At 45.3% G+C, this 23,621-nt stretch overlaps 1 protein-coding gene across 1 annotated transcript in view; it reads left to right on the forward strand.

The window, feature by feature from the left end:
* The window catches only part of LOC102954982 (contactin-associated protein-like 3), a 194,794-nt gene that overhangs the window by 106,376 nt on the left and 64,797 nt on the right, over nucleotides 1-23,621 (forward strand). Inside the window, exons 9-11 of the mRNA XM_042964400.1 lie at nucleotides 5,367-5,513; nucleotides 14,958-15,129; nucleotides 23,412-23,518. Coding sequence (XP_042820334.1) covers nucleotides 5,367-5,513; nucleotides 14,958-15,129; nucleotides 23,412-23,518 — 426 coding nt within the window. The remainder of the gene's footprint in view (nucleotides 1-5,366; nucleotides 5,514-14,957; nucleotides 15,130-23,411; nucleotides 23,519-23,621) is intronic.

Genomic DNA, 23,621 nt, shown 5'->3' on the forward strand with positions numbered 1-23,621 from the left:
AAAAAAGATCGTTTTTTACTCTTGTGTCACGTGGGTACATAGCGCTGTCCCCTCCAACACGCACATGTATTAGTTATTTAACTTTTTTTAAAGGCCAGTGCTGAAACATTGCACAATTTATTGCATTGATTTCTAAGCCTTTACAGGGCAACGTGTTGATTTTCAAAAGCAAACCAAAGGTGAATTTTTCTTGGTATTTGCTGCTTGATTTGGAAGCCTGTGAGGGGTGATGTTTTTTGCATTTGAAATACAGGCATGCCCCAGAGATATTCGGGCTTGGTTCCAGACTACCACAATAAAGCAGATATTACAATAAAGCAAGTGAAATGCATTTTTTGGTTTCCTAGTGCATATAAAAGTTTTGTCTACAGTATACTGTAGTCTGTTAAGTGTGCATTAGCTTTAAGTCTAGAAAAACAATGTACATATCTTAATTAAAAAACACGTTATGGGGCAACTGGGTGGCTCAGTCGGTTGAGCGTCCGACTTCAGCTCAGGTCACGATCTCGCGGTCTGTGGGTTCGAGCCCCGCGTCGGGCTCTGTGCTGCCAGCTCGGAGCCTGGAGCCCGCTTCGGATTCTGTGTCTCCCTCTCTCCCTGCCCCTCTCCCACTTGCACTCTGTCTTTCTTTCTCTCAAAAATGAATAAAACATTAAAAAAAGAAAAAAAACTTTATGGCTGGGGCACCGGGCTGGCTCAGTTGGTAAAATAGTCAACTCTTGAGTTTTGGCTCAGGTCACGATCTCACAATTTATGAGATGGAATTCTCCACGGGGCTCTGCACTGACAGCTTGGAGCCTGCTTGGGATTCTGTCTTCCTCTCTGTCTGCCCCTCCTCAGCTCTCGCTCTCTCTCTCTTTCAGAAGAAATAAACATTTAAAAAAATACGTTATTGCTAAAAAATGCTGTTATTTGAGCTTTCAGGGAGTTGTAATCACTTGGTTACAGAACATCGTAACAAATGTCGTAGTAATGAAAAAGTCTGAAAAATTGTGAGAATTACCAAATGTGACACAGAGACACGAAGTGAGCAAATGATGTTGAAAACACAGCCCCAAGAGACACGCTCCAGGGAGGGCTGCCGCAAACCTTCACCTCGTAAAAGACACGGTATCTGCGAATCGGGTAACGCGAAACGCAATACGACGAGGTGTGCCTGTAGATGGAAAATGAGACAGCTTGCAGTTGGTTTTCGTCTTAAACCTTGTATGAAGCACGAAAGCACGTACCAAACCCAGAACCAAATTTTAAAGGATAAGCTCCATGTAAGTCGCATTGAATGGCAAAAAGGACATCCAGTCATCTTTCCTCCTGTTCCCAGGTGTTAGATCCTTTTTCCTAATAGTTATCTCAGGATCTAGAACGGTCCAAGGGCGTGTAGTCTAGTGTGCGTGTGTTTATGGAGCTGGCCCAGGGGAGTGTGGTGGGAACAGAAGGAAAGCGGAGGAGGGACAGCGCGCTCCCCTTTATGTCTGATGGGCTGGATAAGGCGCCTCCTTTGCTCTCGCCAAGCCTCACGTGCTCGCCTTTGAAATGACTCTAGTATGACTCACAGTGTAAACGATGACACCGTGCGTGCAAACCGTCAGCACGGTGCCTGCTGATGAGCACTCGGTAACTTTTAGTTACCGTTATTCCCCAACTAGTCCCCCCCCCCCGCCCCGCCCAACCATCACCTCCTAGATTGAGACTTCGAAGGGGGGAGCTGGGAAGGGCTGAGGGAAAGAATTAGCATCATTTTCGCAGTAGCAAAACCAAAAGCACGGTCTACCCTCTCTTCTTCATCTATCCCTTGCCTCCGGGGCTGCCTGGGAGACTGGCTTCTTCCATCAGAAGCAAGGAGAGTAGAGCACACACAAAGGGTGAGAATTATAATGGGTAGACGGAAAGAACGCACGTTAAGTGCAGGCGTTTCACTTTAAATGAGAATGACAGATTTTATTAAAAACCAGTCTTTTATTATAAAAGAGCCAAATGGCATCTATTAACCAATTCAAGGAGATTTTCGGGAGTGTTTTCCGCAGGCTCTCCCGTGAAAGAACTCTATGTCCTAGACAGGTGGGTGGACACACAGAGGGCAGGAGGGGGCGGGAGGGAATATTTCACACCAAATTAAATATTGGGTTTTAATACCAGGCTTTAAGTGGATGTGGTTACCGTCCCGACAGATATGCTAAGTAGGCTTTAAAATCAATACCGAATGGGAAGACTGGAAGGAACATTCACGGAATCTGGTGTGTTTATTCCTTTTTAAGCTCCAGGACTGCAGGACCTCCTTCGGCTTGCTTCAGGGCCAATGTCATAATGTACGTTTTAAGTAACCCAAATGCTCCGTGTTCTGTTGTCACCTTCCTCATTATCCATTCATGAAACTAACAGGTGTTGACCCTTTGCAACGGTTCTGGCTCCACAAATGTGAAACGGAAAGTGAGACTCTGGCATTTTTATCGTACTGGATGCGTGTCCGTGGCAAAGTCACCTTTGTGACTTTAAAAACTGTCCCTTCCTTGAAAGTGAGTGCTGGAAAGTAAGTTAACTAGTATTTTGTAGTCTGAGAAGAACAAAGTTGTAGCTATTTTTTTTTTAAGTTTATCTCTTTATCTCAGAGAGAGAGAGAGTGTGAGCAGGGAGGGGGCAGAGAGAGAGGGAGAGAATTCCATCCAGGCTCCACGCTGTCAGCGAAGAGCCCGACGCGTTGACTCAAACTCACAAACTGTTATATCATGACCTGAGCCGAAATCAAGAGTTGGGCCCTTAACCGACGGAGCCTCCTAAGAGCCCCAAAGTTATAGCTATTTTTAGAGCGGGATCTATGACCTTCTGGGTCATGTCAGAAACATATTTCCCACACATGTGGATCTCAGGTCCACGTGGAAGTCACTGATGAGAGATCAAGCAAAAACGAAAAAGCTGTATTTTAATTTTAATTTGTAATCGAAGGGTAATTGACATATTGAAGAACATTTTACAGACGTGAATTTGTATGGTTGATTAGACTGATTGGGCCGGAATCTGGTATTAAGTTAAATATGACTGGTTAACTTTCTACTGGAAATATGGTCATATTTTCTTTGGGGCTTATATCCCCATGGGCTATAAAATAACTCTGATTCTCGTAGGTTGACTTCCAAATATATAGGGCTGTTAAGCAGTCTTTGACTTTATCATTTATAAGAGGTATTAGTTAATCTATTGGGACAATTCCCTAAGATGATTAGAGTCAAGTAGACTCATCATCATGCTTGGGCATGACATCAAAAAATCAAGAAGTCATCATTTTGTTATTTTTCAATGAGTAAAGGTGTTTATGGCCTCGTTCCCTCCTGGGCAAGACAGTTTCTTTCTTTTTTTATTTTAAGTTATTTTGGGAGAGAGAGACAGAGAGAGCAAGCTGGAGAGGGGCAGAGACAGTGAGAGAAAGAATTCAGTGCAGAGCCTGACACGGGGCTCGAACTCACCAACCGTGAGATCATGACCTGAGCCAAGATCAAGAGTCAGACGCTTACCCGACTAAGTCGCCCAGGTGCCCCCAAGACCATTTCTGAATGATTTCCAATTATTCACTGTCCTCCTTAACACAACAGGCATCTCTGTGCGTGTGGGGGTTGCCGTGACCGTTTGGGAGGGGAGGAATTTGGCCAGATGACTCATTTTGGCCAACGGAATGTGGGCAGAAGTGATGTCTGTCACATCCGAGCAGAAGCCATGGCAAGATGCTGCCAAGCACCGTTTCGTTCTCAGCCCTGAGGCAGAAATGGGGCCATGCATTAGCTCCAGTCCTCCATGCAGAGGCACTGGGGGCACAGAGGATGGAGACCTGACTGGCTCAGGACCAGAGTGAGAACCAAACCCTTAATTGTTACTCATTGAGCTTAGGGGTTGTTTGCTTTGGCAAAATAATCTAGGAGGGGCTGACTAACAAACGTTGTCTTGGTGAGTGTGCTGGTACACCTACTGTTGACTGATTTGTCTTCTCCGTGACACAACATCGGATTTTCATTCAGTGTAAGACCTGGCCAGTAAGTCTGTAGGAGAAAGTAAAGTCGCATGTGGTTGGTCGCTGGTCGCTGGCTGGACCACTTGACCATTCCCAACTCCATCACTTTAAGAAAAAAATAGATACTTCATCTCACGGATTCAAGAGACGGTGGCTGATTTAGGAGGGACTAATATTAGTTTTTCAGAATAATAACACAGCAATAGCTGGAGAGTGCTGTGTCAAATTTGGGAAAACAAAATGGAAAAACGACATAAAATGAAAGCAAACACCATTCCCTTCTCCAAAAGTTAACGTTCATATTTAAGAATATTTCCTACCAGTTTTCTTTTCCATTTTTATACATTGATTTTATACAGTGATTGAGTATGCACACACACACACACACACACACACTGTAATATAATGCTTTTTTAACTTTACATTTAATGATTTCAGTGAAATTTCATGTCTTATTAATACTTAAAAACTTAAATATTTTTAGAAAGTTAGATTGATATATACGATATATTTGAATAGTCTACCATAAATAGTCTAAATAGACTATAATTATCATTATAGATAATGCTAATACAAAAAGTATGAAAAAAATTTATTTTTGTAACTTACAATTTTGGAAAATGCCTATGCTTCTCCACATCCTCAAGTATGAACAAGCTAGAGGAGAATGAGGTATGCCCTATGCCGTGTGATTGGGAAGGTCTCGTTCTTTCAGGGTTTCTCAGGGTCAGTTGTGTTATTCTCTAAAGGCCCTACGACTAGGAGAAACTAACACGACAGCATCCAAAGCAGAATGTCTGGATCGCCCACTCTTGATTCTTCTTTACCCCTTTGATTCGGGTCTCTTTCTTTTCTCCTCTTTTCTCCCTGTACTTTTCTGATTTAATTGCGTGATGAGACAGTGAAACACAGCCATTGCAGTGTGCCCATTAGGGCATAAATATTCCCGACCGAACATAATAATGTTTGTTAGAACCAGACTGGCCAGTCCATGACGGTGGAGGGTCAGACGCAAGGACCCACCACAACCACACATTTACTCGATGAGCCTCGCTGCATGGGCCACACCTTCCTCCTGGATAAACCTGATCAGGATACCACATCATCTCATTGCCTCTTTGGAACCCCCAGGCAAGCCCACATCTATCCCAAGCCTCACCCTGTCCCCCCGAGAGGCCCCAGCTGTCCCCTGTGGTGGTTCTCCATTGCCCAGCCAGCTAAATAGGCTGGGGAGGCTTCAGGTGAGTTCATGGTGGTCTTTGGTAGATGGTCCAGGATCTTCATTGTGCTGTTTTCAAGCACTTGCTCTGTTTAGAGGCATCTGTAGGGTTTGTAGGAAAATCTTTTTCCCCATCTTGTTTACCTCCAGGTGCTGGATTAAGCGACGGGCAGTGGCATTCGGTGTCCTTATCATTGAAAGGAAGTCACCTGAGTGTGATGGTGGATGGCGAGGCGGCCTCCGTGGCTCATTCCTTGCGTGGACGGATTGATTCCGGGGACACCTATTATTTGGGCGGTAAGTGAAGACCGGCTCTGTTGGCAGTCAAAATATCTTTGTCTTTCCAGCTCCCGCCTTCTAAGGCAACTGACCGTTTTAAATGAAGACTAATACTGAAGGACAACCTTTCTCTTTCAGTGATAGTCCCTGAGAATGTTGAGTCGGCAAAGGCGGTAAATTATGGCCTCAAATGTACGTCTCCTGTGTGGCCTTGTTTAAATGTACCTGTGCTAAGATTGGCTTTGGATTTGGCACTTGCTTTCCCTGCAGTAACCTGGAAGGCTTCAAAAATGCTAGCGCCTGGTCCCGTCCCCAGGGATCCTGATTTATCTGGTTCTGAAGCCTGCGCAACACATTTCTTAAGGTCTCCAGGCAATCCTGTGTGCGGGCAACTGGGAGGGTCCTTGTTCCCTGTTTCTTACCTTCAGTACTTTGCTGTCGAGAATTTTGCTAATGCCAAGTGACTCTCCCAACCTTCTCTTCAGGTTTTTATGTGACAATTTTATTGCTGCATGTGGGTATTCTTTCTGTAGCCTTCTCTTCTCCCTGAGGAACCTGGTTCCCCAAGTGTGATCCGGGAACCAGCGGCATCAGCATCACGTGAGAGTTTATCAGAGCTTTGGATGGAGCATCCTTGACTTCCTGAACCAGAATCTGCACGTCACCAAGTGCAGAAACATTCCCAACATAGTTAGGAAACATTCTATCCCCACTGTCTCTACAGAAGGGCCCCATTATATACAACAGAGCGAGAGAGCACTTTAATCGCTGTTGATGATTCACTCGTTACTTAGCGATGAACTTTACCAACACGACACCAGGCCGTCTCCCTGGACTGTAGTCCATGGACTGCTGCGTGTTCAGTAGACCTTTGACTGAGTCTGTCTGGGATCCTTTCAGCCAGGGAGGGGGAGCTTCTGAGGGTAATGAATCTCCATTCCTGAGGCATTCGAGTGAAAAATCCTGAGCCACCGGAAGCTTAGACCTGTCAATTGTAAGACTTATTTCTAATCTTGGCTGGAAGCCGGCCTTGATGTTATTCCTATTTTGCATTTTATAGTTGTTTTTTTTTTTTTTTCTAAAATAAGTTTGGAATCATGGTGGAGATAGCTCGATAGCCCAAGAAGAAAGTGTAAAATCCTCCCTAAGAATTGACAATAAGCACACAAACCGTGAATCAGGGTGTTTAATCTTTCAAGGCCCCGAAAGCGGCCATCACGGTACACGTGGAGTATTGCCAGCAGCATTAAAAGATCGGATTGCTGGCCTTCGTTGCTTGCTAAATATGGTGCATTTCTGACCCAGGTAGTTTTTTAAACCTTTATGCTTATGATGGATTTTATAGCTCTGCAGAGGAACAGATTCCTTGAAAACTAAATAAAGAATTTATCCAGGAGCTATAACTTCAAAGGTAAAGGAGTTTGAGACACTAAAAGGGATAGGAAGAAAAATCCTCGCTATGTTGTTTAACGATACAAAATAGAATACTTGTTATTTTTATTAAAGCGTAAAAAAAAATACTTTTCAAAACCACAGAATCTTCTTTGATGTTTGAACCTTCTTGCATAATTTGAACACTCTACATGTTCCCAACGGGCAACGCAGTTACCGGAGTAGGTAACTTCCTAGATATTTACACGTTGATGTCGTATGAATCAGTAGTTACTACGCAATACACGTATATATTTTATTTTTTTTAACGTTTACGTGCTCATTTTTGAGAGAAAGAGCGTGCACGCGAGGGCGAGCAGGGGAGGGACAGAGAGAGAAGGAGACAGAGAATCCGAAGCAGGCTCTGCTCTGTCGGCGCACAGCCCGTGCGGGGCGCGAACTCATGAACCATGAGATCGCAACCTGAGCTGAAGTCAGACGCTTAACCGACTGAGCCACCCCGATGCCCCGTGTGTATGTATTTTAAAATACCACTAATGTCTCTTGAATATTTATGGGCTCATCCCCCAGGGTACTCAGTTAAATGCTACAATGCTTTCAGGGCACCTGGCTGACTCGGTTGGTTGAGCATCTGACTCTGGATTTCAGCTCAGGTCATGATCCCAGGGTCGTGCGATCAAGCCCCATGTCAGGCTCTGTGCTGAGCGTGGAGCCTGTTGAAGCTTCTCTTTCCTCCTCTGCCCCTCTCCCCTGCTCATGCTCTCTCTCAAAAAATAAAATAATAATAATAATAATAATAATAACAAAATGAACATACATTACAACGCTTTCAAAGCTTCCCTTATTCCTCCAGATTCTCATCCCCCCCCAGTTAAGTATTACCCTGCATTTCTTTTTACAAATCTTTGTATTGCTTTTTTTATTTTTAAATTGAGAAAAAAATTTTTAAGTTTATTTATTCATGAGAGAGAGAGAGAGAGAGACAGCGGGAGTCGGGGAGGGGCAGAGGGAGAGGGAGGCACAGAATATGAAGGAGGCTCCGGGCTCTGAGCTGCCAGCACAGAGCCCGACCTGGGGCTCGAGCTCATGAACCATGAGGTCGTGACCTGAGCCAAAGTCGGATGCTCAACCGACTGAGCCACCACGGTGTCCCTTTGATTTTTAAATTCAGATAAAACTGATGTATGACATCATACTCGTGTCACATGTACAACATAATGCCTCGATATTTGTCTGTACTGGGAAGTGATCCCACAGTAAGTCCAGTGAACATCCATCCACAGACATAGTTACGATTCTTTTCTTGTGATGAGGACTTTGAAGATCTACTCTCGGGGCACCTGGGTGGCTCAGTCGGTTGAGTGTCCGACCTCGGCTCGGGTCATGATCTCACGGTCCGTGAGTTTGAGCCCCGCGTCGGGCTCTGGGCTGACCGCTCAGAGCCTGGAGCCTGTTTCGGATTCTGTGTCTCCCTCTCTCTGACCCTCCCCCGTTCATGCTCTGTCTCTCCCTGTCTCAAAAAATAAGTAAAACATTAAAAAAAATTAAAAAAAAAAAGATCTACTCTCTTAGCAACTTTTAAATACATAATACAGCATTATTACCTGTAGTCACCATGCTGTACATTATCCCTATAACTTATTTATTTGACACCTGAAAGTTTGTAATTTTTAATGTATTGCCTTTCTTTAAACCTGTTTTGTATGTAGGGACTTTAAAAGAAGAGTGTTGTGTGCTACCTTGCTTTTAACTTTATAAATAGGGTACCACTGTATACACCCTTCTGTGTTCTTTTTTTTTTAATTATTGCTGTGGTTGCTTTTTATATTTATTTTTGAGATCCACTGTGTGAATGTCTATAGGTAAAGTTAATTAATTTTTACCGCTCTGTGGCTTTTGATGTATATTATGCCATGTTTTACTTAGTAAATCCGTCCCGTTTTACTATTGATTGACAGTTGGATTTTACTTAAAATGTAGCAATCCAATGTCACATTGGATTGACAGTTGGATTTTTTTTTGTTGTTGCTATTATAAAAAATTCTATAAATGTCCTGCTCCGGCGGCCAAGAATAATCTTGCCCGTGATTTAAAAATTTTCCTTATGCACAAACTACCAAGCTTTCCTACTACGCACAGTCGATTTGATGAAACAGGGTCGTGTGCGGTGTTTCCAGCGACAGGCTCCAGTCATTAACGCCGAATCGACGCTCGCGAGTTCGCATTAGTCACATGGGTTTTGCACAGAGACCCAGCCTCTGGTCTATGAAAGGACCCTGGAGAGTTGGAGGCGATGTGTTGAGAAGAGCATAATAGGCCTTTCCTCACATAGTTTCATAAAATTGTGTTGATGTGCAGAGCAGCTGTCTTGTTAGTAGGGCTTCCCGTAACAAATAGCGTCCTGCAGATGAGCGGAATTACAAAGTGTAAACATCCCATGAGAGAGCAGAATGTCTTTTCTTCATTACCGCTTTCCTGTTTTTTGGCCGCGATTATAATTTGGCGCTAAGTGGCAAAAACAGTGTAAGATCTTGCAGTCACAGCACATTATCCCTAACTAATGTATAAATTCAGAATGACCTCTACATACGTAGCTGTAAATGCCCAACTTAGGCCTATAGAACGATTCCAGGCAATGATTCAAACTAACCTAATCAACTGCGCGTTTTATACCAACGTCACAGCATCTTTTTTCCTGGAGGAAGAATATATACTATCCAAAACACTCCACCGATGCCCTCACCCGGCTAAAACAAACCAATTTACTGATACTAAGGAAAAAGACGAATATTATTGGCGGTCAAGGAAAATCAAGAAAGGGAGGTCTGGGACCAGTGAACATGGAGTTCTGGTTCTCAGTAGATGTACTGTATTCACAAGCTTTATGCACAGGTGAAGACTCCCTTGTTCAGAGCCCCTTGTCTCTACAGTCTGTTTGACTTTCCAGCTCTGTTCTGGGTAAAGTGGGTCATGTCAGGTTCAACTTGAGTGGAAACCTTGAGACCCCAAGACGTCAATGTTAGAGTTATTTTATCCAGTCCCAAGAGTGGTTGATGCCAGCGTCTATTTATTTAATTATCTTCGTCGTTCATTTCCACCAGAAGCAGAATATGCATCATGTTTAACAAGGAAATTCACTTTATCCAATTCATGCTCTGTATTTCACAGCAACCAATACCCCATGTGCTGAGACCCTCCCTAACCAGTTCTTCTTCCCCTTGGGTTCCTCCCGATGGAGGGGCCAGTTGTAAATTCCCATTTACCGTGCGATCAGTCACATGCTTTCCCATAAAGACAGACGAGGACATCTGGCAGTTACAGTTAGGGTGGCCGTATGATTTATTGTGCAAGCCAGGACACTTTAGCCAATGAAGCAGATGATCTCCTTAATTATGATCGGACAGCGGCATAAACCAGGGCTCTGTGGCTTTCTTTCCACGAGACGTGCCCTCTTGCCAATTAGCAGCCTTTCTCGTGTGTCCTGTCAACACTCCGTGGTTCCCTTTTTACTTCCCTCACTTTTCTCAGTCTGAGCTTTGTTTGTAAATTCTTCTTCCAACGATGGTTTTGCTCTGGTGTATCGTACAGAGCTTTGCTTTGGTAAGGAGTCTCTGTGCCATTCGATAGCGCACTTGCACCGCAGAGTGGGGGACTATGACATCATGTTGAGCATCTCTCGAGTGTCCTTGCGTGAAACGTGAACAGGCTGGGGAACCGATGAGGACCGTAATGAGGCCTCACTGAGGACCCATCCTGGTGAGTGACATAAAGAGACAATTACTCCGCCATCCTCAGAGGTACCTAAATTTCTGACCCCTTGGATAGTGACGGGTGTGTTCCATTAATGTAGCAGTAAATATTCCCTCTCCGCTTTGACTTCCATCTGGAATCAGGTCATCGAGGAATGACCCTCTGCCTTTTTACCATCAGGATTTCAGGCAGTCTTGAGCATGAATGAATGGGCGTCTTCCGGCCTGGGCTTCTCTGGGGCCGTGGCTCCCCTCGTTTCCCGACCTCTGCAGCAATGAAGCACTTAGCGGACTGACCTTTCCTTCTTACAGGTCCACTTTGAGAGCATTTCCTTGTGGCCACTAGATTCTGTTTAGTTTTGTCATTTACAGGAATAGTTAGGTACTGCACTGTGTTTTATTTTACTTTAAGTTTATTTGTTTATTATTTATTTTGAATTTCCTTAATATTTATTTATTTTTGAGAGAGAGACAGAGTGCAAGTGGGGAGGGGCAGAGAGAGAGGGAGACACAGACTCGGGAGCGGGCTCCAGGCTCTGAGCTGTCAGCACAGAGCCCAACACGGGGCTCGAACTCACGGACCGCGAGGTCGTGACCTGAGCTGAAGTCAGATGCTTCACTGACTGAGACACCCAGGCGCCCATATTTATTATTTATTTTGAAAGAGAGAGAGTGTGATTAGCATGAGCCCAGGAGGGGCAGGGAGAGAGGGAGAGAGAGAATCCCAACCAGGCTCCACACTGTCAGCACAGAGCGAGACGCAGTCCTCGATCCCATGAACTGTGAGATCATGACCTGAGCCGAAATCCGGAGTTGGATGCTTAACCGACTCAGCCGCCCAGGCGCCCCGGATTCTGCTTTGTATTTTAGATGAGTTTGAGGCTTGTGATCCAGAGGAAGGGACGGTGGCTGGAGAGGAGTAAGCAAATGCCCTGTTCCTAAGCACTGTCCGTCGAAGTCACCTGTAAAGATACAAAGATGTACCAGGTTTCTTCCAAATATAACCCTTCAGAAATTCTTTTACACGCCGAAATGCGCGTATTTTCGCATAAAGCAAGGAAATGGTAAAGAACTTTAGAGTTAAGCAGTTCTTTGTGACATCGAACCACATTTGAAGGGTCAAGTCTCCACGAGGCTACCTTATGGGGTTGCATTGGGCCCAACAGAGTTGAACCTGATGCAGGCCTTGGCTGGTTTTGGATTGTATTTGTCAGGAATACAAAGCATCAAAGCCTCAGTCACTGAAGGAAAAGTGCATTTTGTGGAAGTTCTTAGGCAGCAAGCTCCTGGGACCGAGGGGGCTCCATGTTCTGTCCCCGCCCTTTGGAAGGACACCAGTGACCTCAGGACAAAAGTTCAAAGAGAGAGGAAAGAAACACATAGGAGTGCAATGAGTAGAATCTTTATAAAATTACGGATTCCTTTTCATTAAAAAAAATAAGAGCCTTATATAATAATCTCAAACCCAGGCTGTAAATATTAACCAAAAAAAAAAAAAAATCCTTAATATTTAAATAATTGGAAAATGATTTTTTTAATGATTTTTTAAAAAGATGAATAATTAAGATCTTGTATCTCATAAGTTAAAAGAAAACATTCCCCTGGAGGTGATGTGAATGAAACATAATTATATAAGGGAAAGAATAAATAAAATAGGTAAATTTTTCACGAAGCATGCAATTTACTGCGCAATTTCTCGGGCTTAAAACCATATTGATTATTTAAAAATGCTGTGCTTCGTTCGTGTTTGCCTATGAAAATAAAGTATTCAGTTAGGTGAAAACTTTGTGATTTTATCCCACGTCGCTGCAGGTGGGTTCCCCGGGAAGCCGCCTCTCTGCCTGGCACATTTGTGGTCCGGGGTTTGGTGAGGTTAATTCTTGGGAACAGTCCTCGGAAGGTTGAGAGAGCAGCTGGGATGAACAGAGACAAGTTGAGGTGTGGATGCACTTCCAACAGGAGCCTCAGGACGTCCCGCGGAGGCTCTGAAGCATTCTGCCCTTCAGGGACGTCCCAGGAGAGAAATGGGGGTAGACCACTGACCGCTTTGTTGCATCCCTGGGCACTGGCCAACCCCCCCCCCCCCCCAGTTCTGGGGGAGACCCTCAGCCTCAGTCCTAAAAATGAAGTGTGGTGGGTTGGGCGGTGTCTTGGGAACTAGGCTCTGTATGCAGATTTCCTCCAGGTGTTGCCTTTTACAAAAGCGTTTACGGTGACTGTTCTCTTTTTTCCGGAGCTGTTCCTTTCCGCCCATACCCGAGGCATCTTGCAGTACTCAAATCTGCGATGCCTGTAGAAGGCAGCTCCGCAGGGGCTGGGAGAGCCCCACACGTGGGGAAGGAGGTGGTTCTGAACCCCATTTGCTTTGATTTTGATTTCAAAGCCATGACCTGGCTCACCATTACAATGATAGCATTGTCTTCTTGGGAAACCCAAGGGGATACAATAAAATCACTGGGAATTGTGGTTTGTAATGGTAAAAGATACCCTGAGGCGTATCAAAAATTTTAAGGGTTTATTTGAGCAAAGATTGATTCCGATTGGGCAACAGCAAACCAGAGGTGGTTAGGGGGGCTCCGTAGAGACAAGAGCCAGGGGACAGGCTTCTATAGAGAAGGTGCAGAAGCAAAGAAAGGAAATTATTGATTGGCTATAGCTTAAAGCCTGGTTAGCTGTTCGTGATGGGTTGTCCTTAGGGTTTGATTTCAGAACCTGGGGGCATTTAAAGGCCCAGACTTCGGTTTGCTTTCCGAGGCCACTAAAGCTTTTGGTGAGCCGCCTCTGGTGGCCCCCTTGCTTAATTAATTTAACAGTAATTACAGCACACCAATTAGTGACTGCGGCATGAGTTGTAAAATTTAACTCTTACTTTTGGAAACAATCAAAGCCCATTTCTTTTTTTCATGGAATAGTCTGATGCTAATTTTTCTCCATTATTTTCAGTGCCATATCATCGTGAGATCCTTGATCATTTTGTGTGTTACTGTTAAAAGGTATTTGATTACATTGCCTAATTCAGAAACAATTAGAAATGTACGTATGAATTGTTCTTCGATTTCCTTGAACAGTTAAAATCAAACATGGTTTTAAATATGCCTGTGCTTGGGGTGCCTGGGTGGCTCAGTCGGTTAAGCATCCGACTCGGGCTCACGTCATGATGTTGCGATTGGTGGGTTCGAGCCCCGTGTTGGGCTCTGTGCTGACGGCTCAGAGCCTGGAGCCTGCTTCGGATTCTGTCTCCCTCTCTCTCTGCCCCCCGCCCCGACTCACACTCTGGGAGTTATTTCAATAAGTAAACATTGAAAAAACTTAAATATGCCTGTGCTTGTGGAAGTTTCACGTACATAATTCTTTTTTTTTTAAGTGTATTCATTTATTATTTCTGAGAGAGAGGGCACAAGAGAGAGAGCAGGGGAGACACAGACTCTGAAGCAGCCTCCAAGCTCTGAGCCATTAGCATAGAGCCCAATGAGGGGCTCAAACTCACAAACCACAAGATCGTGACCTGAGCCGAAGTCAGATGCTTAACTGACTGAGCCACCCAAGCACCCCTCTCTGACCAGTTGTAATCAAACTCTGTTTTAAATTTTTTTTTAACGTTTATTTATTTTTGGGACAGAGAGAGACAGAGCATGAATGGGGGAGGGGCAGAGAGAGAGAGAGAGACACACACAGAATCGGAAGCAGGCTCCAGGCTCTGAGCCATCAGCCCAGAGCCCGACGCAGGGCTCGAACTCACAGACCGCGAGATCGTGACCTGAGCTGAAGTCGGACGCTTAACCGACTGAGCCACCCGGGCGCCCCTGAAACTCTGTTTTATGCCTGTGTCTGTGTGCGCATGCATGAACATACAGAGTAGAAATTTCACATGACGTAATTATTATTCAAGTATCTTACATTTAGCAGGTCCTATTATGCCTGTGAGTTTTTTCTCTGATTCTGGTATCACATGCCCTTCATTTAGTTCACATGGTTTCATATCATGCTAAAAGGAGTGATTTTTTTCTGTGCGCTTGCACGAGAGGAATCAAATTTTGCTGAAATTAAACGTGCCTTGACTCTACTGGTAGGGTTGCGCGTCCTACCCTCGGCCCATCCTCCCGTAAGCCTGGTTCTGCTTGTTATTTCTATGCTTTACCGAAACGGCTAGCTTCTGTTCTTTTCAGCCACCCGCCACCCCCTCCGTGATCAGTATGGCCCTTCCGAAAAGTTAGGAAGCCTCATCCTCAGGAGGAGGCGGCAAACTTGCATTTAAGAAACACTGCACTATTTTGGTCACGACGGTTGACTTTCTCCTTTGTGTATCTCCGTGTTCGTGCAGGCTGTCCTGACAGCGTCTCTGGCTCTGGATGTGGAGGTCCCCTGGGCGGCTTTCAGGGCTGCCTGAGGCTCATCTCCATTGGCGACAAGGCGGTGGATCCCATCACAGTGCAGCAGGGGGCGCTGGGGAGTTTCCGTGACCTCCAGATAGACACCTGCGGCCTCACAGACAGGTAAAGCCATCCCGTGTCATTTTAGCATTCTTGATTTCAGTTGTTTGATCGTAGATTGAAAAAAATGGACAGCGGAGAAAAAGCAACTTCTTCTAGCTTCTTCTCTCTTCCTGATATCCAGTCCCTATGGAAAAGTTGTGATTACGTTGAAAACCAGAAAATGACAGTCTTTCTTTTTGAATAATTGCTCCTTTGAATGATAATATTTTCTTAGAAGACGCACTCTCATGAGTTTTCCTTGTGTCTGTCCCCACCCTGCTTAGTTGTTACAGAATTCTGTTGGTGGTGCTATAATTACTGAGCGTAAATACTGATGAGTAGAAATACTTTTAAGAATTTTTCCACTGCACAAAACAGATTAGAATAGTCTACAGAGATAATGAATCACCGAGGACCAGTAAGTCAATGTGGTCAGCTGGATTCACCCCACACTCCCTTTTCTGCGTGGAAAATGAAAAGTAACTGTTCCTTGGAGAAAGGTTGAGCCTTTGGGGATTTCTGGTCATGTAAACACAACAAAGAATGGAAAGAACCCAGTTACCACAGGCTGAACATGGTACTGGTTCCCTAAGGGAGATGAGACAAGCAGGGCTTTTACAGAGAACAGATTGGTGGTGCCCGTGGTGGTGTGGGGGAGTGGGAGTGGCTGAAAGAGGTGAAAAGGTACTGGGGCACCTGGGTGGCTCAGTCGGTTGAGCGTCTGATTCTTGTTACTGGCTCAGGTCGTGATCTCATGGTTCGTGGGATCGAGCCCCACGTCAGGCTGTGTGCTAACAGCACAGAGCCTGCTGGGGATTCTCTCTCTCTCTCTCTCTCTCTCTCTCTCTCTCTGCCCCTCCCCCGCGGTGTGTGCTCTCTTTCTCCAAAAAAAAAGGCACAAACTTCCAATTATACAAGAAGTCTCATGGGGATGTAAGGTACAGCATAATGCCTAGAGTTAATAATACTGTTTTGTATATTTGCAAGTTGCTAAGAGAGGAAGGAGATCTTTCATCACAAGAAAAAACTCTTCACAGGACAATATATACAAATATCCAATCATCATGTTGTCCCCCTGAAACTCATATAATGTAAGTCAATTAGAGAAGAGCTTTGAAACAACAGCGTGTTAAAATTGCTAAGCACTGCACCTTTTATTCAAATGGTCTCATTAGTCATGCTATCGGACTTTCAGTTATTTTGGCTAAAAGGGACTAAATCTTTTTCTGTGCCCGTTGGGTGTAGCCTCCTGCAGTAGGAGTGACCTATATCCCTGCTGAATAAACAAACACGCTCCAGACGCCCTCACACGTCCATGCCCGGCCAACCCCTTCAAAGGTCACACTTTGCAAAGTGCTTTGTGCGGTAAATCTGGTTCTTTAAAAAAAATATTTTTTGATGTTTATTTATTTTTGAGAGAGAGAGGAATGAGTGAGAGTGGGGTGCAGGGGCAGACAGAGAAGGAGAAAGAGAATCCCAAGCAGGCTCCACACGGTCAGCACAGAGCCCCGTGCGGAGTCGACGTCAGACGCCCAACTGACTGAGCCACCTAGGTGCCCCACGGCAAATCCGTTCCGAGTTTAGCGCTCACTGCAATTCCACGTCATGTCCGATAAACTACGAGTTACGTTGCAATTTGGCAACGTGTTAGGAAACCGTGAATTCCAGTACGTGAAGTATCAACTCGTGAGAACGTGATTTCGTTAATGCCGATGTTCATGTGCATGGTTCACCTTCTGTTCGTCTGTGGGAAGTTAGATCGGTGCCTGGAGAATTCCCTCCCAAAGCACGATGTGGTCACAGTGATTTCTCTGACATAAGAAATGCATGTTGCCCCTTTGTGCACACAGGTCTTTTAGCCGCCCCCCAAAAGTGTGGGTGGTGCATGTATAGGTGTGTGTATATATATATATGATATATCACCAAATAGAAAGATTTTCCTTATTACACGCAAAAATGGTTTTTAGAAATATGTTCCAAGAATGGATGGAGACATCTGGCATATTAAGTTACCTCCTTTCGGCACAAATTGAGGTTCATGGCAGCTCCGTACATGGGCGTGAAAAGAGCTGTTGACTCTTTGGCCGATACAGTCAATAATTGCAATTTTTAACGGTTTAACGTCTAAAAACGTGTCCTTATTCTCCACTACTAAAAATGTTCATTTCTCCTTAGCCCTTCCGGCCATACCTACCAACTGAGTGTCCAATGCACCACAAACTAGATTCACGTAAACACACGACAGAGCAAACATCCACACCCAGGCTCTTGCCGGCTGCCCGGTGCTGAGCCCGGCCACTCTCCCAGCCCACACCCTGCCTGTCCAGAGCAAGTCGTAGTGTGCTCAGTAAAGCTGAGATTTATTATTAAAATGCAAATGATTTTATGACTTTTATCCGTCAGGCATGGGAGTTCATAATTCATGATACATAACAGCATTCCTGGCCCGACGATACTGTAGGGTTATGAAAGGATGTTTGAAATCTCATGGGACGTAGGAAACCTTTCTGAGCCACACAAGGACTCGTGCACCTGGTGGTCTGTCTTCCCCGGGGCCCCCATGACACAGGGAGAGCGGTGGGTTCTTTGGAACAACTGTCTTGAACACCGCTAGGCCTGGATTGTACGGATGGGGCCACTTTTCCCACTTCTTTGGCCTCTGTCCGGCGTTAATCTTCTAGACGCTAAGTGCACCATCGTGCCCTATACGCGTCGTTTCTTGGAGAGAATTAGTAGGCTTATTCTCTTAGAGAGGATAAGTAGTTGAGGTTGTGGGGGTTGCGGAGACATGGAGGAAGGGTCCCTGATTCGCTCCGGGACAAGGCAGGGCTTTTGGAGAGGAGGGAGGGACATCTAGAGTGGGGTGCAAGGTGGGTAAGTCCGTCAAGTGAGAGAGGCTACATACGCATCCAGGGAAGGTACAGCCTCGTGCCCAAGCCCAAAGTGCAGCCACGAGTCTACCTGTTCGAGCACGGCCTGCTGTACCAGTTGGGTGTCTGAGAAGGAGGAGCAGGGGGTGGTGAGAGATGGGGCTGCCTCACTGCGCGGGGCTGCACCACAGAGGCCCGGCGGCCAAGCCGAAGTCTGGACGTTGACCTAAGCCTCCCTGAGGCATCTCTGAAGGCTTCAGTTAGGCAGTACGGCCCACAGCGGGGAGAGGGTTTGGGTGTGGGCTGAAGAGAGAGGGTGTGTGGTGGGAGGCCGGGGAAGGGGCTGCCTACCTGTGGGAAGGGATGATGGCCCGAAGTAGGGAAGAGAAAAACAGGGCTGGCTCCTACATGTTTGGGGAACATCGTGACAAGTACATGTTTGGGGAACATCGTGACAAGTTGATGTGCTGCCAGGCTGTGGGGTGGCGGAGAAGGATGAGTCAGGATGGGCCTCAGGTTCTGGCCTGGACAGCTGGATAAAGGGTGACCTCACCGCTCGATGGGATAGTGATGGAGAAGCACCATCTTGGGAGGCCCAGAGTCAAGAGGTTTCGTTATTCGGTCTTAAGATATTTTGAGAACCCTAGAGGCACAAAATCCTTAGGTTGGGGAGAACCTTAAACATGACATCTGCTGATGCTTCCATCCCCAAGCAGGGATCTCGTTTTCACTCACCGTGGAGAAGAGGCTCCCGCTTCTGTTCCACCTTTCAGGAGCTGGACGCTTCCCCGCTCACCGAACGCTTCATCCGTGTCTTCTGTCCCACCCAGATTTCCAGCTTTAATCTTCATCTTCCCTGTTGTAAAGCTGTGCCCACTTTACCCCCCGCAGCCCAAAAAGTCCCCGATGAATTCCCTGAATTGGCTCTCGTCCGGGCTCGAGTCTGTTCTCTTAGCAATGTTTTACAGGGTAAGTACTATCCCCATCCTGACTGCCCTCCTGCGCATCAACTCTGGCCAACATCTTCCCTGAAACCGGAAGGAACCTGGCCCATGAGTGGTGTGTAGGTTTCATAACTTTCCTTCCCGTAGAAACTTGGTACAGACTAAGCTGTCCTCATCTGCGTGTGAGCACAGCCCGGGCGCTAGACTTCCGGTTCCCCACCAATCTTCGGCGGTGGCGTGGCATCCAAGTCAGGTTAAGATACACACTGGTGTGCCTGCACACGCACACACGTGAAGGTTTTCTCACTATGGCTCATACCTCTCTCTGGTCTTCCTTGTGCACGCTGGGTCCCGCCAGGAAAGCAGGAGGTTTGGGGTAACGAAGCCGACCTCAGGCGTGGGAGGGCCCAGGAAACTGCAGCCATTGAAGGAAGAACCAAAAGGGCCAAAGACACGGGGACGACAGTCACGAAGGGAGGGGCCCGGATGTGGAGTGACCTGCCTCGTAATCCTTGGAGGTGAAGAGACACCCTTCTGTTTTCCCAGGAAGCCCGCCTTCTGGTTCTTGGCCTGGAATCAGGTGTCTCCCACTCAAATGGCAGAAGGCCCAGCAGAGAGCGTGCCTGTGCGTCCTTGGCAAGAAATTGGGCTCATTTCCAGCATCTCTCTCTCAAACAGGAAGGGAGTGCTCAGTGCTCACTGCTCATAGAGTAGAAGTAACCCAAAGTTACTCATCCCTTTGACTTCTTGAGCTCCAGAGGGAATAGTTACGTAGCTCCTGCAAACGTGTGAGGCTTTTGAGTGACTGTATTTAGAGCTTAAACTGAGAGGCAGTGTGGCTTGTGGGGACCCAGGTCCTCGACCTTTGAATTGACACGGGTCTTCTTTTCTACATCATTGGCAAAGCCGTGATATCCTGTTCCTTTGTAAGGCTGTGACGGATTTGGTTTATCCATTCGTCACTTGGTGGGCATTTGGGTGGTTTCTACTTTTTGGCTATTACGAGTCGTGCCGATAAGAACATTCACGTGCAGGTGTTCGTGTGGACACGTGTTTTCGGTTCTGTTGGGCGTGTACCCAGGAGCGAAATTGCTGCCAGTGGTGACTCTGCGTCTAACTGAGGAACTTCCAGATTGACTTCTAAAGCACCATTTTATCGTCCCAACAGCGACGTAGAAGGGTCCAGATCCTTCTCATTCCCGTCAACACCTGTTCTACCTTTCTGATGATGGCCATCCTGGTGGGTGGGAAGTGGCATCTCACTGAGGTTTTGGTTTGCACTTTCCTAGTGACTGCCGATGTGGAGCATGTTTTCATACGTGTATTTGCCATTTTTATATCTTCTTTTGTATGGCATCTGCTCAGATCTTGTGAGCCAGTTTTTAATTGGTGGCTCATGTGCCTTCCGTTGGGTTTTAAAAGAGTTTTACCTAGGGGCTCCTGGGCGGCTCGGTCGGTGAAGCGTCCGACCCTTGATTTCAGCTCAGGTTATGATCGATCTCACGGTTGGCGAGATTGAGCCCCGTGTCGGGCTCTGCGCTGGCAGCACGGAGCCTGCTGGGGATTCTCTCTCTCCCTCTGCCCCTCCCCTGTGCTCTCTCCTCCCTCTCTCAAAATAAATAAGTAAATAAATAAACTGAAAAAATAAAAGTGTTTCCCCTGTATTTCGGATAACAAGCCTGCGTCAAGTGTGTTTTTCGCCAAGACTGTCTCCTAGACTGTGGTGTGTAACCTCATTCCCTTAACAATGTCATTGATGGCGAAGTTTTAAATCTTAATGAAATCTAAATTACCATTTTTTTTCTTTCATAGACCGTATCTGAAAAGTCATCACCAAACCCAAGATCAGCTAGATTTTCCGTTTTGTTGTCTTCCGGGAGTTTAAGAGTTTGGTATTTTACATTTAGGTCTATGGTCTCCCTTGAGTTAACTTTTAAAATTTTTAACATTTTTAATTGCAATACAGTTGTCAAAGTACATTTTAGGTGTACAGCATAGTGATTTAACAAGAATATACATTATGGGGCTCACCAGGAGAAGTGTAGTTACCATGTGTTAACCAGGCAAAGTTACTAGAATACTGTTGATTATGTTCTCCATGCTGTCTTTTTCATCCTTGTCGTTTGTTTTATAACTGGCAGTCTGTACCTCTTAATCCCCCTCACATATTTTGCCCACTCCTACCCCCATCATCTGGCGACCACCATTTTCATCTCATATTTGAGTCTGGTTCTCTTTTTTTTTTTTTTATCGTTTTTTGTTTGCGTATTTGTTTTTTTAAAATTTTTTTTTAACGTTTATTTATTTTTGAGACAGAGAGAGACAGAGCATGAACAGGGGAGGGGCAGAGAGAGAGGGAGACACAGAATCTGAAACAGGCTCCAGGCTCTGAGCTGTCAGCACAGAGCCCGACGCGGGGCTCGAACTCACGGACCATGAGATCATGACCTGAGCCGAAGTCGGACGCTTAACTGACCAAGCCACCCAGGCGCCCCTACGTATTTGTTTTTTAGATCCCACATATAAGTGGAATCATCTGGTATTTGTCTTTCCCCTTCTGACTTATTTCACTTAGCATAATACTCTCTAGGTCCATTCCTGTTGTATCAAATAGCAAGATTTCATTTATTTTATGGTCGAGTAACATACCATTGTGTATATATGCGACATCTTCCTTATCCACTCACGTATGGATGAATACTTAAGTTGCTTCCATAGTCTGGATATTATAAACACTGCTGCGGTAAACATAGGGGTGCACGTATCCTTTCAAATTGATGTTTTTGTTTTCCTTGGGTAAATGCTGAGAAGTGGCATTACTGGATCCTATGGTATTTCTATTTTCACTTTCCTGGAGAACCTCCAGACCGTTTCCATAGTTGATGGACCAATTTACATTCCCACCAACAGTGCACAAGGGCTCCCTTTCACCACATTCTTCTAAACATTTATTATTTCTTGTCTTCTTGGTACGAGCCATTCTGACTGGTCTGAGGTGGTATCTCACTGTGGTTTTGATCTGCGTTTCCCTGATGATGAGTGATGTCGAGCAGCTTTTCATGAGTCTGTTGGCCATCTGGATGTCTTCTTTGCGAGCATGTCTGTTCAGATTCTGTGTTCCTTTTTTAATTGAATTATTTGTTGTTGTTGTTGTTGAGTTGTACCAATTCTTTATATATTTTGGTTATTAAGCCCTCCTCAGACCTATCACTTGCAAATATCCTCTTCCATTCAATAAGTTGCCTTTTTGTTTTGTTGATGGCTTCCTTCTCTGTGCAGAAGCGTTTTAGTTTGATGTAGGCCCAATAGTTTATTTTTACTTTTGTTTCCCTTGCCTGAGGAAAAGTATTAGTAAGTCTGATGTGCAAGAGGTTATTGCCTGTGTTTTCTTCTACGAGTTTTACGATTTCAGGCCACAAATTTAGGTCTTTAACCCATTTTGAGTTCATTTTTATGTGTAGTGTAAGAACGTGGTCCGGTTTCATACTTTCACATGTGGCGGTCCAGCTTTCCCAACATTTATTGAAGAGACTGTCTTTTCGACACTGTATATTCTTACCTCCTCTGCCATAGATTAATTGACCATATACATGTGGGTTTATTTCTGCACTCTTACTTCTGTTGCATTGATCTTTGTGTCTGTTTTTGTGCCAGTACCGTATTCTTTTGACTACTACAACTCTGTAGTATAGTTTAAAATCGAGAATTAGATCTCCAGCTTTGTTCTTCTCTCTCAAGATTGTTTTGACTCTTCAGGGTCTTTTGTGGTTTCACACAAATTTGGGGATTTTTTGTTTTGGTTCTGTGAAAAGTACTATTGGCATTTTCATAGGGATTGCATTCAATCTGTAGATTGCTTTGGGTAGTATGGACATGGGTAGTACGAACAGGGTGCTTCCAATCCATGAGCATAGTATGTCTTTCTGTTTGTGTTGTCTTCGGTTTCTGTCATCAATGTATTATGATTTTCCGGGGGTAGGTCTTTCATCTCCCAAATTCTAGCCTCTGCTGTATCTGTTTGCTGATGTCCCATCTGTCGGAGCTGGTCACATGCCCAACCCAGATTCAAGGTGGAGAGGAATGCCTCTCTGTGGAAGGATCCGTAGGTCCCAGTTCAAGGACACGGAAGCAGGGAGGGGAACAATTGTGGCTGCCCGTGGCCATTGCTAGCAGTTTATATCTCGGGTCATGTAATGAAATGGATCTTGCCTTATTCGTGAAAAAGCAAACACATTTTTTGATAATGCAACGGGTAGAAAATTTATCTGTCGCAAATACGTGACAATTGGCAGCATCTGATGGGTTTCTTAGTTGGTCGTGGGTATCGCCTTAGGAAACCTTCTTGACAGATCTAACAATTTTTGTTCATGTTGCAATTTTTCTCTTCAAGCCACTGTCATTACTGTCTTTCGCTGTAACGTGTCGGTGAAGATACACGTTTTCTCCTGACTGAATGTGGGAAGTAACGGTTGTGTGTGTTCTCTTGTAGGTGTTTGCCCAGCTATTGTGAACACGGGGGCGAATGTTCCCAGTCCTGGGACACCTTCTCCTGTGACTGTGCGCACACTGGTTACCTGGGCGCGACCTGCCATTCCCGTAAGCCCCACACCCTGCCTGTTCCCTCTTCTGTCCTGGTTTCCATGCAGTTCTCCTTTCCTTTTCTTTCTTTCTTTTTTTTTTTTTTAACGTTTATTTATTA

This window comes from Panthera tigris, chromosome D4 (assembly GCF_018350195.1).
Source record: "Panthera tigris isolate Pti1 chromosome D4, P.tigris_Pti1_mat1.1, whole genome shotgun sequence".
Classification (NCBI taxonomy): Eukaryota; Metazoa; Chordata; class Mammalia; order Carnivora; family Felidae; genus Panthera; species Panthera tigris.